Below are 18,103 nucleotides of genomic sequence, written 5' to 3'. Positions count from 1 at the left end.
AACTTGGAGATCTTTTGGCGAAAATTTGGTGACCAACCCTGCTACAGCAACCTGCTAGTTTTTGTTTGCACGACATTTTGTTTTCACGAAGTAAAGGCATGTTCCTTTCCGCCCCCCCTCAGCATTTTTTTCCAACAATCTGCTAGCCGAATTAGGCTTATGCTAGAACTTTTATGGAACAAAAGTGCTTAATCATGACGAAGATTAGGTGCGAAATTGGGACAAAGTACAGAATCGCCCACTGCTTGCCACGTTTTTAAGAATTGCACATACACGGTATCATACATGTACACGTCGACCTATTTTCATTTAAAAAAACATCCCAGAATTGCACAAAAATGGCATTGCACACACTCTTGACTTTATCCATGTACACTGCTAAAGTCCTGGCTAGTAACTTTTATTGCCTTACCAAAATGTCGCCAAACTATGCGTTACCATATTCCAAAGATTAGCTAAACAAAAATTATTTATATATATATATATATATATTGACCTACATATCACCTCCACCACAATAATTAAAAATTATTTATTTGTAAAAAAAATATTTAAAATACTATATATATATATATATATAGCATCCCGAATTTTGAACTTTGAAATGTAGTCACCTTAATTTTCTTGCCTTTCATTCAGTTCGTTACACCGATGTGCAAGTATTGAGGATGATTTTAATCGATGCACATCATGCGTTATAGGTTACTTTACAACACGTTCTTTGTTTTATTGTGAAAATTTGTATTTTGTTAGTTTAATTATTATGACAATTCATACCTACATACTAAATATCCACTAAAAAGGTCTGATGTTTCTGGTTTTCGAGACACCTGGACAAATGAATATATATTTGTGCATAAAAATAATTAAAAATAATCATACGGTATGTCGCACACTAAGTACACAAAGGTATTTTCAAACTAAACATCAGTCCACATTTCAGAATTCTGATGAGAACTTTCAGACTATAAAAAGAGCTGTTTTTGAATATAAGAAACAAGTTAAATTTTTGGTCAAACAATTGGAACCAAAACTCAAGTAACAAATGTACTTTCAGAATTGCTCATTGTGTAGTTGCCAAAGGCAAAACTTTCACAGATAGTGAATATATTAAGGGTACATTTTTAAAAAGTGTTGTAATACCGTTCAGCAATTTACCAAATCAACATTACCCCGAATAAAAAAAATATCGGCTTCTATGCGAATTTCTAAAAGATGAATAACTGAAATAGCAAAAAATAAAACAACAAAACAGAATTCCAGATTACAAGAAACTGTTGCATTTAGCATTGTTTTTCATGAAAATACTTAAGTGAATGATGTTGTGTGCCTTGTTTTGTTATTATGCTGTAATTGCATGGTGTTTATATTTTATTTGGTAAAAGTTTACAATTGCGTGCCCCTTAATTTTTGGCAATTCTTTATTGACGCCAAGATCAGTGGCAGGAGGGCACAACTTCAAGATGGCCACTACACAAAACCAAAATAAGAAGTCAAAGAATTGCACAAACTGTGTCCATGTACACATCGATCTGTTTTCACTTAAAAAAAAATCCCAGAATTGCACAAACTAGGCATTGCGCACTGCCTTAAATTTGCCCATGTACACATGAATCTATTTTCATTTTAAAAAATCAGGAAGCTAAAACAAAGTTAAAACTATCATGGTAACCAGAAATGAGGTTTCATCGCCAAAATTTTTTAAAAAATTGTCGCTAATCGAAGGGGCAGCCAATCCTACACTAGAGCCTTTTATTTTAATAATTATGTTTAAAAGATACATAATCCATAATAGATGTGTAATTAAAATTTATTCATATTTATGGAATACTTTTATTCTATTTTATATTAATAAATGCCTTTAAATGATGCATAATTAATATATAATGAAAATCTAAATCTGTATTCTTGACCTCTCTTCCCTAGCTATGCATGCAATTGCTGGAGGAATCGAATTGTTTCAAACATTTCCTACTGTACGGCACCCTGATTCATATTGGTAGACTGGTTTGGCAAACCACAGCTACAAGGTTGCCGACTCCTGCGTTATACTATAAATTAGAAATAACAGAACTTCCACCTTTTCCATATTGAAATGAAATTTCAAAATGTGTATTGAAATGGATGCAACTGACCTTATGTCGCACATGTAGCTTGTTAAAAGTCATATCGCCTTAATCTGAAAGTATAAACAATACATATTCCGCCCTTTCATTAGCTCGAAAATTGCAGAGAAAAAGCGGAATAATAAAGGAAAAGTCTGGCAAAACTCTTTCAAAATATTCATGGCTTAACTATAACAAAATTTAAGTAAAAATGTTGCAGAAAACCATGGCAGAAATTTAACACATACGAAAACAAATGTTACATTTTAAACCCGTTCATGTTTCCTGTTATTTCAACAGATTTTGAGCATTTTGTAAGAAAACTGCTAGGTGAGTACCTGGTAAAACTTTATAAACTCTTGGCAATACAACCATAATTACTTCTTGGATAACTTATCTACACGAATTAAGAGTGTTTAAATGCAGAACATCTTACAAACATTTACCAGACAACCAAAGTAGACAGAAGTCTTATTTAGCACCCGCAAAGTCTTTCAGCCCTTAGGGTGAAAAATCAAGCTACGACTATGATGTATTGCTAAATGCTGCGGATAAAATTTCGATTGCTGAGTCCTATTTGGTGTTAAATTTATGCCAAGCAGCGATGAGTTGGATTTAAATTTGCATAGTGAAGAAGATTCGTGTGTAGTGACTTCAAAAGGGATTCCACGGATATGGATGATATAGTGACCGCTTAATATGGGGGTCTAGCCTGGAAACCGGTTGAGATCGATGTCGGAAACCAAGCGGGATTCTCTTCCCTACTCGACAGCAGACAGGAGACCGAGTCTGACCAACACCTCTTTCCTCTTCTGCAACAAGGTGTTGGTCTGACCCTTTCAAATTCCGTCAGTGGAAAATGAAGTGGAAATTCCGTGCGGAAGTGACCATTATTGCATAGCAACCCGCAGTGGATAATCGCACCGACGGTGTGGCTATTCACACCTCCTAGGTTCGCGCATGCGCACAACCAGCCCAGGTACCAGCATTTTACGCCGATTTCCCTAAGGCAGGCGGTAGCGAGAGCGAAGGTTGTTAACCCTAACTCATCAATAGAAAAAGTTGTTAATAGTTCACCAGCAAGAGAATAATTTGCAAGTGATAATTATCAATTACAAAGACGAGGTCAATCTCTATACATGATAATGTTCAGGAAATGATTAGACAAAATAGGGATTTAATAATGGTTCTAATTGCAAGCGAGGACCTGTAATTACTTAAAAAATCTTTAATGTATTCACAAAAAGGCTACAGAAATTACTTAAATTCTTTTATTTAACAGAATAATTTTATGCAAACTTAGAGTATAGGGCTGTCAGAATTTATTATTCAGTAAGAAAACTTACTGAAAATTATAATATTCTTATACAGTCAAAAGTCTTTAAACCGGACTCGTCGGGACTTCGGCGATTCCGGATTATCGATTTTTCCGGATTATAGATCATCAGTTTAAATCTGGTAAGATGGCATGCAGAAATTATAAAATTAAAAATATGAAACCGTAATTTATGAAATAAAGAGCAATTATGATATAAAGGGTATCAAAATTTTAAAAAAAAGCTTAATATTTATTTGTTTACTTTATTAAACATTTCTTTCAACTCGCGCATACGTAAAGCATACATTACGCATAGTTGAAACTAGAAAATTGCAATCAGAAAACTATTTGATGTGTATTCGTGATATTTATAATGACGAGGAATTTGATTTAAATCATATCAAAAACGGAGTACATCGAGATGAAATAATACATTTAGTAAGGAATTATAAGCCGAATAAAATAAAAACATCTGCCCTGAAGATAAGGATAGTGCTGACAGATCAACTTCCAGTTCATTGCGCGCCGCGACGTTTCCCCCCCCCCCGCAGAGCAGCCTGAAATTGATAAACAGATTTCGGAATGGTTAGAAAAATAAAGGATATGCCTTTATCCATTTTATGCAGCAATTCCACTTTTTGTTTGATGGACATCGAAACATGCTTTCGCTTTGTATTCTTTTTGACATAATCGAAAGTTCAAGCTTACTTTTATAAAATTGCTCTAACAGTCTGCAAAAAATAATAAGCCGGATCCAGTCAGAAGATAAAGGAACAACGCAATCTGCAACATTAACTGAAATAGCTAATTAGATCATTTTAGCTTAGCTTATACCGTCCGTTATACATTAAACGCGCATGCGTAAACGTATTAAGGCTCGTTTCCACTACTGCGTACGAACGCGTTGCGTCAATTGAAGACACGCCTACGGCATCCGTACAAGCGTTTCCACTGCTGCGTATGCGTAAAATATTTTCATTTTCCGCCGCTAGGTGTCACTGTAATATTTTGGCGCAAGCAGTTCGCAAGTTACGACGCTGAACATCTGAATTTTTCCCGCTTAAGCGAGTATTGTTTGTTTTGGATTTGATATGGAATTTTAGATAAGTAAGGTAATAATGCATATTATGAACATCACGAATTCCATAGAAGCTGAACTAAATTTTAAAAAAAAAATTTGTGTTTCTAGAAGCCTTAAATATTATGAAATAATATATATATTATTAAAACTAAAATGTACTGTTAGTGAAAAAGTAAACAAATAAATAACATAAAATAAAAAAGTTAAAGGGATTAAAAAATAGTTGGTACTTTAAAAGTACAGAGCAACTGTAAGGAAAGGTTCACAATATTTAAGCAAAATTTGCTATGCTTGTATACCGCTGACTTCAGGGTCATAGCTGGATAATTTATTAGAAATCTCGTTTGTTTTAAAATGCACTATGGGCAGTTATATTTTATACATAATCCATAAAATATTATTTTTAAGTTAAACATTTTAAATTCATATCTCTTTTTATTCAAGAAGTTATAAAAATAAGATTTTTCTCTTTATATATACACACATTAGGTAAAGAAAATGGAAATATTTAATTAATTAATTCCTGCGCTTCTGCAGGAGAGGACTGAATTTAAAAGCAATTATTATAGTAATTTTTTGTTAAAAAAATGTTTAGGGCATTAATACTGTCTCATGTTAATTGGAATGAAAGTTTAGAGTCGTAAACATCCCAAAGTCTGAGCACATGTATATACATTCACATAAAAGTGAAATGAAAATATATATATATATATCTGCAGGGTTTCAAAATAAATTAAATTTAAATAATTCTCTTGCGCCATTGCTGCAAGGAATGAAATTTGAATTTAACAAACATTTTCTATTCGTAAAAATTAAAAGTTAATTAAATTTAAATGAAATTTAATGCAAACAAATAAAGGATTAATTATTGCTGCGAACTAATATACAATATCATTTAAATTCTGAGAGCATATGTAAATCAAGTGCAAGTATCAAAATCCATGAATAAATATATAATTCCAAAAATTTATTTATCCTATTATTCAGTTATGCATTTTTATAAGTTTTTTAGGATTAAATCTATCCTATTATTCATTTATGCATTTTTATAATTTTTTTAGGATTAATAAGCTATCCTATTATTCACTTACGCATTTTTATAATTTTTTTAGGATTAATAATCTATCCTATTATTCACTTATGCATTTTTATAATTTTTTAGGATTAATAATCTATCCCATTATTCACTTATGCATTTTTATAAATTTTTTAAGGATTAATAAATTTTTGGAATTATATATTTATTCATGGATTTTGATACTTGCACAGCAATAATTAATCATTTCTTTGTTTGCATTAAATTTCATTTAAATTTAATTAACTTTAAATTTGCTTTTTACGAATAGAGAATGTTTGTTAAATTCAAATATATATGTATAGGATATGCTTTAAATTAGTATTATATAATTTTCAAACTTTTTTGCGGGAAAAATTTAAATAAATAAGAGCATTAATAAAACAATATATTTAATGCTTATAATAATAGAAATAAATTATAAAACACGAATATAGATCAAATTGGAATAAAAAGGTAAGAAAGTTGCAGACATGGTGCAAAAAGCGTATGGGATTCGAACTCACGACTCCAAAAAGTGGACATCGTTACCATCAGCTTTACCACTAAGCTCGGATTACACGTAAGTCGCATGCATATTTTGGGTTATATACATCATCAAGTAAATCAATTCTTAAAACTTAACTTTTTTGGTCCTATTTCACTTTGCTATTGTCTGAAAAATTCACCAGAGTTTGTTCTTCAGCTTCTAGTACATTTTTTGGAAAAATCATTATCTTTTAAAGTGGCGTTCCGATTGAAGTTAAACGGGCTGCTAAAAATATATTTCATGTGCTTACAAATATATGTTATCCAAAAAGATATATTTATAAAGGGAAATACAAATTTAACATACTCTTCAATGAACTGGAGTATTTAAAAGGCTATCAAATTTAATTTATAATTAACGTTTTTAGTTTTTACCTGTTTCAAAAGAAAAAAATAGCAAATCTTTTAATCATATCTAATTTGCTATAGCAGTTTGATATAGTCAGACATTCATTTTCATTAAAGCTAAATGAGTATGCAGAACTAAAAAATGATTATCAGAACAAATTTTGCTATTTCACGGACTTGGAATGATAATTTTTGCCGCTGATTTTCTTGAATGAACAAGTACTGTAGTTGCAGTTATCTTGTTTTTCTTATCATTTTAAACTAAATTCAGCTGATTGCTGTCATTTTCAGCACGCAGATTTCTCGCTATAATGTTAATTCAGAAATAAGTATTTTTTAGCAAAACATTCTTTCCCTATTAGCGAGCGTTCATCGCTACTTCTGCCGCCATTAATTTTTAGTCACTGCACCTGATTGCTCCTTTTTCACCACGTGACCCCAACGCAACCGCAGACATACGGATAGAAGTTGAACATTGTTGAACTCCATCCGTATGTCATCCGTCACCGCACACCGACCGGATTGCAAATGTCAATCAAAGTGAATTCGCTCGCTGATTGGAGAAACGCATACGCACCGCAACGCATACGCAGTAGTGGTAACGGGCCTTTATGCTCATGCGTACATGCATATGCGCTTGCGTAAAGGTATTACGCGCAGTGCGTTCACGAATGCGCAGAAAGTTTGTAGCTTTGAAGTCCGGATTATAGATCATTCCGGATTATGGAAGTCCGTATTAAAGACTTTTGACTTTAATGACATTAAGGGACATAATTAAGTGACATTAATGGTGAACTAAGTGATTCACATCCGACTAAGTGGACACTTTATGTGTGTCTATGTGATTTGAACTCTGACAAAAGCACGTACCCCTTATTGCTATATTTGTTATACTAAATAACCATATCTATCTTTTATGTTTTACAGGTTCAGTGGAGATAAGAATTCTCATATGGTTATTGTGTTAAGTATATTTTAATCGAATTTTTAATATTTCATGCTTTGCTATTTATGTTTAGATATGTTATGTTATGATATGTTAGTTGTATGATATATTATTTGCTATGATGTCTATGAATTATTAGAAATTTTTTTATGTATTTCATATAGATAATAATGATTAATCTATTATTGATAATTGTAATGATCATGGTATGAAATTTGTATTGTATGAGAAATTATTCATGAAATTTATGTGAATTGATGACAGAAATATTTCAATGTATCAGATATGTGATCTTGGGTTTGCACCCCAAACCCAATCTTAGGTGGGGGGGTGTAATGTCTGATACGTCCCTCCCCCTGGTATTCGAGGGAGAACGTTGTACAACTCCCTCTGGCGATTGATTGCCGCAAGGGAGAGTCAGTTAGGGTTTGGACAGCATCGGAGGTGACTGCACGATTACCGCAGGCGTGCACACACTGTATATCTTAATAGGACTACACGATAATTTGCAGGCGTGTACTCTTCAATTGACTTTAATTAATGTTAATCTTATGTAAATATTTTGTAATCTACTTAATACCTCTTATATATATATAAAAATAAAATAATGTGTGAGAAGAAAGAAGTTCCATTATTGGATTAACACCACGGATGACAGCAAACCAAAGAACCTTTCAAAAACAATCATCACAATATTATTCAAATTTTTAACTATTTTTTAAAATTTCTCTCTTTCTTCCTTGTTTTAAAAAATATTTGTAAGAGTAAATTTTATCTTCGGCGTTTTATCGTCTGCTACTTTAACTTCGTTTAAATCGAAGTGTCTAAAGCTGAGAACTTTCGTTTGATGTTTATTTGAATTTTACGAAAATATTTTATGACATTAACTGCATAATTTATTTCTAAACAAGCTGTTGCTTATGAAGTGACTGAAAGGGCGGATGATACTATCATCCATATTTTTAAAGCACATTATATTTTTATAGAAACATAAGATTTAGAATAATCATTTTTATAAAAGTCAAGCTGTGATATAAACATACAACCCTCGAGAGACCGAATTAATGGAAGTTCGGTGGTTATGTAGAAATGATCTGCAGCTACTTAATGGCTCGATAAGTCAGCAGGTTCTGTGGACAAGTAAGAATAACTATATAAACGACACCCAACATTCTGGATCAATTACCAACGAGGGTACGATGTTTATTAAAGGAATTTAAGAAGTTTTTAAACATAAAACGTCAACTAAGTTTTTTATCCTAAAATGTATTTTTCTGCGTAGCGTATTTTCATTATATCCTTAGGCCCACCAGCGACCAAGCGGTAAAGTCGCTGAACACTGGTAGTTCGGTCCGAGGTTCGAATCTCGCGAACGGGCTGGCTGCATGGATGTTTTCGTGGTTTTCCCCATGTGTAACGTGTATACGAGCTAGTTTCCCTTAGAAAGTCCTCCACGAAGGCATCCCTCCCCTCAGGCAAATAGCCCTCTAGGCTTTGCCATAATCACGCACACGCACGCACACGCAATATATCCTTAAAATTCTAATTTAGAACGTAATTGTTAAGAACTGAATTCTAATCATCCGTAATATAATAAGTAATTATTACGGTTATTAATAAATATTTCTGATAAAGTAATTGCAGATATTTCAAAAAACTTTCTGTCTGAATGAAAATATTTTTCTATGCAAATATTTCTAATTATATATTAATCAAGATTGCAAACGATATTATTTATTTACAGTTCAATTTTTACCGTCAGCTCTAGTAGAAGTTATAAATCAATTATATTTAATTAAGGAATGACCATCTAAGTTTAGAAACAGCGTATCGTAACAGCAATTCAATTATTGGCTCCGTATCTTTTATGTTACTCCCGACTGGCAAGCTACATGATTTTTAATGAGTAGTCGGGTTTTGCTAGTAACTTCCCTTGGAAATCGCGCTTAAACTAGGTTATTGGTTATTTGAACATAGAAAGAACATGGGAGCTATTTGGTTAAGATGCTTTCATAGAGAACCTTTGTAAAGAGAACTTAGAAAACTACGAAACAAACCATGCAGCCTGGGTTAGACTTCGCAACAAACAATTAGTATTTAACAATCTTTCAAATGCTAGGCAACTGGTGAGGCTCCAATTAAATCTCCAATTTAATATTTTATTTGTAAATATTTAAAATATTGTTGTATTCTTAGACACAAAAGGCAGAATTTAAGTTTTGCTAACTCGTTAGTAATTTACCAAGCCGTAGTGCAAATGAATATTCAATTTCTTTTGCAATAATTGTATTCACTTAATATTCTTGGAATATGAGCTAAAGAAGGAATGTTCTCGGAAGATTAAAGAAGTGTTTAAATCCATTCAAATTAGGTTTGTCTTACAACCTCAGGATCAAAACGATTCTGTAATCGCCCGAGTAGTTGACTAGTAAATGGCTGTGAATTAAGCAGATGACTTTTAATCTTATCTTATTCAGTCAGAAAACGTATTCCAAGTGTTTTGTATTGCATGCTAATGCCTCGTTTCATTAGTCAATAACCAATCGGAGAACCGCTTGTGTTCCGAAAATAAGTATGTGTACTCAATCGTCCTGCATGTTCTTCAAATTTGTCTTCTTATGATTTGTTACTTTCCCAAAAACTAAAGTTGCCTCTCAAAGCAAAGTTTTTTGACATTAAAGAGAAAAAAGGAGTATGACATCTACTTTTAGAGGCATGTGAAAAACAGATTTCTGCAAGCCTTTTCTTCCATACATGTTGTGCATTCAGACAAAAAGTTGCATCAGCGTAAATTCTATAATCTATTTTTATTACACTCTGATTACTTTATTAACATACAGTAAATATACACTAAGCCTTTTACTTCAGCTTTAGTAATTCGGAATTTTTGACGAAATTGTTGTCGGAACTAGGACTTAGAAGATAAGTCAAATTGAATATTTCGATAATCTAATAAATTCAAGGTCGAAGTTTCTATATTTTAGTTTCGGAGGGAGGGGAAATTTTTTCAGTTTCGGTCCATTATCCTAAGTATATTTGCTTCGATTCTTTATTTTTTCCATAAAAACGAAACTCTTACGCATGGTTTACATATAATTCATAGCTTCAAATTAAAATTTAATAATATACAGGGTGGCTATAATTAAAGTTAAACTTTGAAACGGTCATATCAAACTTGGTAACCGTCTAAAGGAATTTATGGGGAAAAGGGAAAAGGAATTTTATTAAAGGAATCTATGGATTTATTCATGGGAATTTATTTTCCGCGAAAATAAGAAAGCTCGAAATCTCATCACCAGGGGGTAAATGGCGCTGTATGCAATATTGTTAAACGAAATATAGGTCGGAATCTAACTTAATCTTTTGTTACACGGGTTTTATATGTTGTATACCCTTAAGAAACTTTGAAGTAAGCAAATTACCATTTAAAGGCGTTAAATTCGATAAAAGTCGAGTGCGCCATCCGTGTAAAGGAGAAATTCGTCCGTAAAAACCACGAATTAACGATTAGAAAATGTGAGATCGTAAATCACTCGCACAAGTGCGTACAATCTGGAAATCGTTTTCTTACAGATCGCTGTAATTTTTGAAGCCTGAATTCGGCCCTAAAACATCAAGATACTAATTCAAAACGCTTTTAATCGATATGGGCCAAAGAAATCCCTCATGTTATCTACCTAGTTCCATAGCATTCTCCTACTGCATTCGATTGCATAGCAGTTATTCCACACCGTTTGATGTGGAATGACAGCTAGTTTCATAACTGAACTATTTTTCTCTGAAGAGCAGTCAACAGCTGGACCACTGTGACTGCAGCTCGCTTAGAGTCAATATTAAAATATTTTGTGATACATGAACTGCAGTAACGTGGCATTTTAGATACTACGATTTTTATGCAAGGCTGGGCCCTACCTCACATGTGTCGCACAGTTACTTAGGCAACATTTCACGAATGAAACGTCTTATAGACCGGCATTTCCCTTCTTCCCAGCAGACCTCAACCTCTGTGACTTTTGGCTCTGGGGTTATCTCAAAAGCACTGTTTATGGTGATAATCTAAACAATTTGGCAGAAATGAAAAATGTGATACACCGACATGTCCGTAAAATTCCTCCTGATATGCTAAGAGCTGCTGTTAAGAATGCAGTAACAGAATTTAACTTGCTTTCGGAAAACGCTGGACGCTACATTGAACATGCTTTGTAACACGTTTCGGAAACGATTAAACACATTTTAAACCGATGTTTTCATGTCTTATTTCATTTAACAATATTGCATACAGTGCCATTTTACTCCCGGTAGTGAGTTTTTGAATTCTTTTTTGTTCCCGCGGAAAATAAATTCCCATAACCTCCTTTACACGATTCCCAAGTTTGATAACATTTGGTCCGGTAGTTTTCCTTTTATGACCATTTCAAAGTGGAACTTTAAATATAGCCACCATCTAAATTAAACTCTAAAAGTTTGACAGTTTGGGTGAAGTCCCAGCTTTAAAAATATATATATAAATATAAATTTTTATATTAATCCTCTTAGAAAGAATGTTTTAAGCTAATTTTTCTCTCACGTTATTATCTCACAGATTGTATAAAAAAACATGATCTTTAATATGATTTAGATTGTTTCAGCCGATATAAGAATTGGGTCACTCGGTGGTACAGAATAAACACTGCTGGACAGTTTTATTTCTTTGTCATTTAGCAAAAAATTTTTAATTAAAATATTTATCCTTTGGAATTCGCTTTAATCTTTATTTATAGTTAAAATGACTAGAAAATGAAAAGCTGTCTTCAGCGGAAACGCAATTCATGTAATTGATATTTTAAAAAAATTGACAAGAATGCAAAATTTATGGAAGTCTAGCAATGGAAAAATCTTAATTTTCTTGTGTGAGCACTGAAAATAACTGTAGAAGGAAAGTAGAAAATTAGGGAGAAAAGTAAGCAAAAATTTGTAAGGAAATTGGGCTGTCAGATATACCAAGATGTTTAAAAAAGTTGAACTCTTTTGAATATACTTTCAGGATACTTCAAAGAATTTAGGTGTTCAAAGAGAAAACACTTGAACGTGTACACCAGAAAATATCATCAATTGAGCTTGTGTTAACAGAAAAGACAAAAAAGATATCATTGCAGATTAAAGTGAAGAGCGACCTTGTTTGAGACTATATGGTTGTATAAATTTAAATTACGTTATAGAACATCATATCGTATCATAAACGGAGAATCCCATGATTTCTCAGTAGAATTATTTGAAACGGGCTGGCTGCATGGGTCATTTCGTGGTTTTCCCCATGTGTAACGTGTATAGGAACCTGTTTACCTTAGAAAGTCCTCCACGAATGCATCCCTGCCGTTAGGCAGATAGCCCTTGTGTGCTTTGTCATAATTAAATAAACCAAAACCTCTTGATGAAACCAGTCTTTCCTTTCATCTCATACCTTCAAAATGCTTAGTCTTTAAAGACTGATAAAGGCTCTGACCAAATACTGATGAAATGGATTGAATCGAATTATTAACTTACGGCAAAGCAGGGCTATCTGCCTAAAAGGAAAGATGCCTTTGTGAAGAACTTTCTAAGGGAAACCAGCTGACATACACGTTACACATGAGAAAATTCTACGAAAACGCCCATGCAACCAGCGCCCGTTTACCGGGATTCGAACCGCGGAGTGAACTACCAGTGTTCAGCGACTTTACCCCTCGGCCGTTTGTGTGCCTTTATGAAATGGAAGGCGATAACTTTATTTAAAATGATTGTCAGAAATACCAAGATGTTTCGAAAAGTTGGATGCATTTTAATATACTTGCAGAATGCCTGAAGAAAAAGAGAAGAAAAATAAATTTTTGCTTAAAATTTAGTATTTGTAGTTTTTTTCTTCAGGTATAGAAAAGGCCTTTATACAAATTTTAATTGATGCAGCAGAAAGAGATTTTCTCTGGTGGGAAAAGGAAAATATTGTTTAATTTAGACACTGCAGAGTAGTTTTTTGTGTTTGCTGTTCACGTTTCTTCTTTCAGCATGCATAAATTACTTTCTAGAAAATTCATCTGAACATTTAAGCAAGATCGCAAAAAAGTTACGAGATGCATTCTACATGGATAATTGTCTTACTGGTGTCTCTGGAAAGGAACAAATTTAATCGCACATTAATGAAACTGAAATTTCTTCCAAAAAACCAGGTATATCAGACAGGCTTCGTAGGAAAGACCTTTCAAAACAGTCTCCATGAGGCGTTCGAATGTAGCCGGCGCATTACAGAGGCCAAATGGCATCACCTTGAACTGCCAAAGTCCTTGTCCCATAGTAAATGCCGTCTTTTCTCGGTCATCAGGATGTATTTCTACCTGCCAATACCCACTCTTTAAATGAAGTGTTGAGAAACACTTGCTTCCAGAAAGAGTGTCCAGAATGTTTAGTTTCAGTTTTAGGAAGAGGGTAACTGTCTTTCTTCGTAACCTCATTCAACCAGCGATAATCAACGCAAAATCTTGTTGAGTCGTCTTTTTTTCTGACGAGGACGATGAGAGATGCCCATGGACTTGCCCAATGGTCTCTACGAGTTACTTGCTGGGCTGCCTCGAATTTCATGGCGTACACTAGAGCGCTTTTCAAATCTTTAGCATCCGCCATTCGTAGAGCTTTCTGTATTTCAGGATTCCGGATGTCAATGGTGGATCCTCAAAGGAAATGCATCATAGTAATTTCCCAACAAACACTCGTTGTGGTAGAGAAATAAAACTTCCTGTTAGGTTTCGAACTTAAAACTAAATCACAACTCTTATTTCTTGTTACTGCAAATATTATTATTCATGATCTACTTCCCCAATTAGTGCTAATGTCATATCGTATTTATCTCCTTCACAATAATGTATACTGATTTTATAATTTCTAATTTATGTATCTTCTGTAATATACCAGAGTCGTAGTGGTGTAGATATTGAGCAATATATTACTGTTCATGAATATATTCAGATATACTTTCCATATTGTTTTTACTGTTCTAGAAATTTTTGCTTCAAATTCTATATGCATGTATTAGCTGTAAGGGTTGGTATTATTGTGTTTTGGAATACAGTGTGTTTTTGCTTAGGCATAACATCTGCATTACCTCCTTAGAAGCTATCTTATAAAATACAATTATTGTTTCAGTTAGAATATTTCAGTGCTATATAGTGTAGTGCACATATATCTATGTATTATGAGATATGTCTTTTTCACTAATTTGTTAATGTTAGATTGCAGTATTGAAAATTATGAATTTGAGCTGTATGTAAATAAGTAGTATTCTAATAATGTTGGTATTAGGCATATATGAGCTTTAGAGCAAATATAATTTCTATCCAGCTGCAGTTTAATGCAGTACTAATACCTGTTTTTCAGAAAACTAATAATTTTCAAAGAATATTAGTTGCTAAGGTGTATATTCAGGACAGTGTTGCATTGAGTCAGTCAGGAGTGAGTAAAATAAGTGCATTTGGTGTTTTAAATACCTGCTATGAAATGTGAAAATTTTAGTAATACTGATCAGATTTTCATTGGTGTTAACTATTTTCATGTCACTGAAAGCATGTCATTGAATTGTTCAGTTAAGCCCAGATATGGAGTATGTATGTATATATTAACTTTGAGATATAATAATGAAATGCATAATGAATGTATAGAATATTGAATGTGGTATCTACAATTATGTGGATTTCCAGCATGGAACAAAAAAGATTAGTGATATATCTTGAAGTTCCAGCTACCTTAATTATTATTTGTATTTTAATTTGCTATAACCTTACAATTCAGAACCAGATGCAAGCTTAGAAATTGATTCTTTTATACGTGAAGTGCATTTTGATCATGAGATGTACTGATCACGTTATTCGATTATTGACCTTACCAATGCAATTTAAGTATCGTAACTTAGTTACTGGTGAGGGAGTAATGTTAGAACACTTTGTATTTCACTATCTTGTCAGTAGATGGTTGCACCAGTCCAATACATTGGATTTGAACTTAGCATTTCAGTGGCCTGGTGATAGCTCAGAAATTGGTAAAAAAATCAATTTAAATTATGAAAGAAAAGTGTAATAATTATTTGTCATTGCTAATAACTGTAATAATGTGCATTTCATTTTTTTAAATTAAGTGTGTGAATTTTCAGAACATTTTTTTTGCTGTGTTATTGTTTTTAAATTTTCATATGTAACTGTAACATTGACTAAAGAGTTTTGTTGACCATGTGATTTTTCGGTTTTTTTTGGGGGGGGCGCTGTGATCACGTACGATGGAGGCAGGATCTTGGAAGAGCTCCTGAATTTTCAAAGGTGCTTCCCGGAAAATCTTCATTTATTTAAGAAAATTTTCGCGAATATCCTCTGCATTGTCTTGTTCTCAAGGCCGGGAGTTCTCCTGTACCTGGGGGTTTTGTCTTCCTTGCAATCTTTTGCAGCACTAAGACGGAGCGTTCAGATAAGTAGAACTTCTTTTCTCTAAGCTAAATCAAATATCTGTCACTAAAGTACCTTTAAATTCATTTATTTATTATGATCATTATTATTATTATTCTCATTTTATTATGTTCTGGCATTAAATACTTAGTAATTGCTTTAAATCATGTGGTTCTTTTTTGGTTACCATCTCGTAGGGACGCTATCCTTATCAGCAGCCCTTATCAGTAGTGTTAGCACTACCCATTGGGGCCCCTTTGAGGAATTTCTCGAGAGGGAAAAACACGATCTCGGGCCTCAATGAATGTATAGAGTTGTAGTTTTTGCTCCTTTAATCTATATTTCCTATCTATTTAAATTAAAAGCATATATTAATACAGTGTGCCTCAAATTGATAAAATAGTACACATATAATAAATTATGACCATTAACTTAATAAATAAATAAAATGCTTATTTAAAAAATAATTAATTAATAAAAAAAAGCTCCGTAATTTATTTACTTATTTATTTTTGCTGATATGTTCTCGCCTTGTTTTGGATTTATGATTTTATCTGATGGTGTTTTTTCAGTATATAAATATGTTGGAAACCGCAATAGGTGATGTTACTTAGTTTAATGTATAACTTTGCATGATATTATATGTATCTTGATCTTATGTGTCTTCTATTACTGTGTCTCAAGGTAGAGGCTAATATTGGTTTCTATATTAAAAAATAAAAGTTTAAATTTAAAAATTTTTAAATTTTAGTTTCCCTGTTATAGCAAAAGTTAGCTTCTAAACTTGACTTATACTGTTATGTGACTGGACCCCCAATATTTATTATTTTATTATTAATTTTCCCCCATCTTTACATCTATTCAGCTTTACAAAACACACTCATTACACACACCTGGAAGACTCTATTTAATGTAAATGATAACAACTTTGACTACACTCATAAACACAATCGTGGGTTTTTTTTTTTTTTTTTTTTTTTTTTTTTTACAAAATTCTCTTACTTTTTCTCCTTTTCTTTCTATAGGCCCTTTTTTTTAATTATAAATAATTTTTTCCCTCTCCATTACTTTTGGGCCATTTATTTTTTACTTTATTTTGTCCCATATTTTCTTCCTGGCCTTTCGAACTCGTATAAAATATACGAAGTTCCTTTTTACTCTCCTCTGAAATACGAAATTGCCCCCCTTTCTATATACCTTTCCTTCGCACCTATGCTTGATTTTTCGCCCATCGGTGCAGAAAGACTTAGCGGGTGCAACAAAAGACATCTGTCTACTTTGTCTGTCTGTATGTCTGTCTGTCTTTTTCGGTTTTTTGGAGTCTGCGATCACCGAGACAAGCGGCAGCACGATCGCTGCGCTCCGTAAGAAAGTGCAAAAATTTCTTTTCCTCTTGGTGATTATCAATTAAATTTCTTTGAAAAATGTTTTTTTTTCCTACAACACCTATATCATTCCAATGAATTTCGACTCCAATGTTGACGAGAATAAAACAGCGGACAATGTAAGGATATACTCCAAGAGCCTGGAATTTTAAGATAAGTACTTTTCTTTCATCTAAACTAAATCAAATTTCTATAAATAAGTGCCTTTAAATCAATAAATCTTAATTTTTCATCAGTTTAAAGCATTAAAAAATACTTGAAATTGCCATTGCTTGTGGCTTCCTTTGTGTATCAACTCCAAACAGACGCCAACGTTATCAGTTCACGTCTGTCAACCTTAAGGAATCTCAAGAGAGGGAAAATTTGGGGATGGGAGGGAAAATTTGGGCATCGCGCTATTTCCCTCTCGGATCTTCTGGATTCTCTTTTCTTTTTAGATCGCTTGAATATAGTTTCGCCTTTAAATAATACTATACCTCACCGATTTTTTCTCATACTGTTCTTTGCTATCTGTTAAATGTCCATATGTAAGGGATGGTTTATTCTTCACCGCCTTAAATGAATTCTTAGAACTATGAGCTTATATAAATAACAATGTGCCTCATTGTGTTATACTAACATTAATTAACTAGTAATAAATTATGATAGTAAAATAATTAATCTTGTAATAAATTATGATAGTTAAATTAATAAATACTGTTTAATTTGTGTTTTTAATACATATACTAAGTAATTTACACACACACACACACATATATATATATATTTGGTGTGTGCGGTTGTGGTCTTGTATTGTATATGGTTCTATGTTGTTAGTCTGCTGCTGTTTTTTGAAAAATGTATGAAAATGTTGAGAATGAAAGTAGCATAAGTTACTTT

The 18,103-nt window shown here is 32.8% G+C and overlaps 1 protein-coding gene across 1 annotated transcript in view; it reads right to left on the bottom strand.

The window, feature by feature from the left end:
* LOC118181588 (alanine--glyoxylate aminotransferase 2, mitochondrial) overlaps nt 1-2,574 on the bottom strand; it is a 173,922-nt gene extending 171,348 nt beyond the window's left edge. Inside the window, exon 1 of the mRNA XM_035350742.1 lies at nt 2,444-2,574. Coding sequence (XP_035206633.1) covers nt 2,444-2,480 — 37 coding nt within the window. The 5' untranslated portion in view covers nt 2,481-2,574. The remainder of the gene's footprint in view (nt 1-2,443) is intronic.
* Between the last annotated feature and the right edge of the window lie 15,529 nt (nt 2,575-18,103).

The sequence above is a fragment of the Stegodyphus dumicola genome, chromosome X2 (genome assembly GCF_044657685.1).
Source record: "Stegodyphus dumicola isolate Sdum_Otavi_A_Nest chromosome X2, ASM4465768v1".
NCBI lineage: Eukaryota > Metazoa > Arthropoda > Arachnida > Araneae > Eresidae > Stegodyphus > Stegodyphus dumicola.
This window is presented reverse-complemented; position numbering and strand designations above follow the sequence as displayed.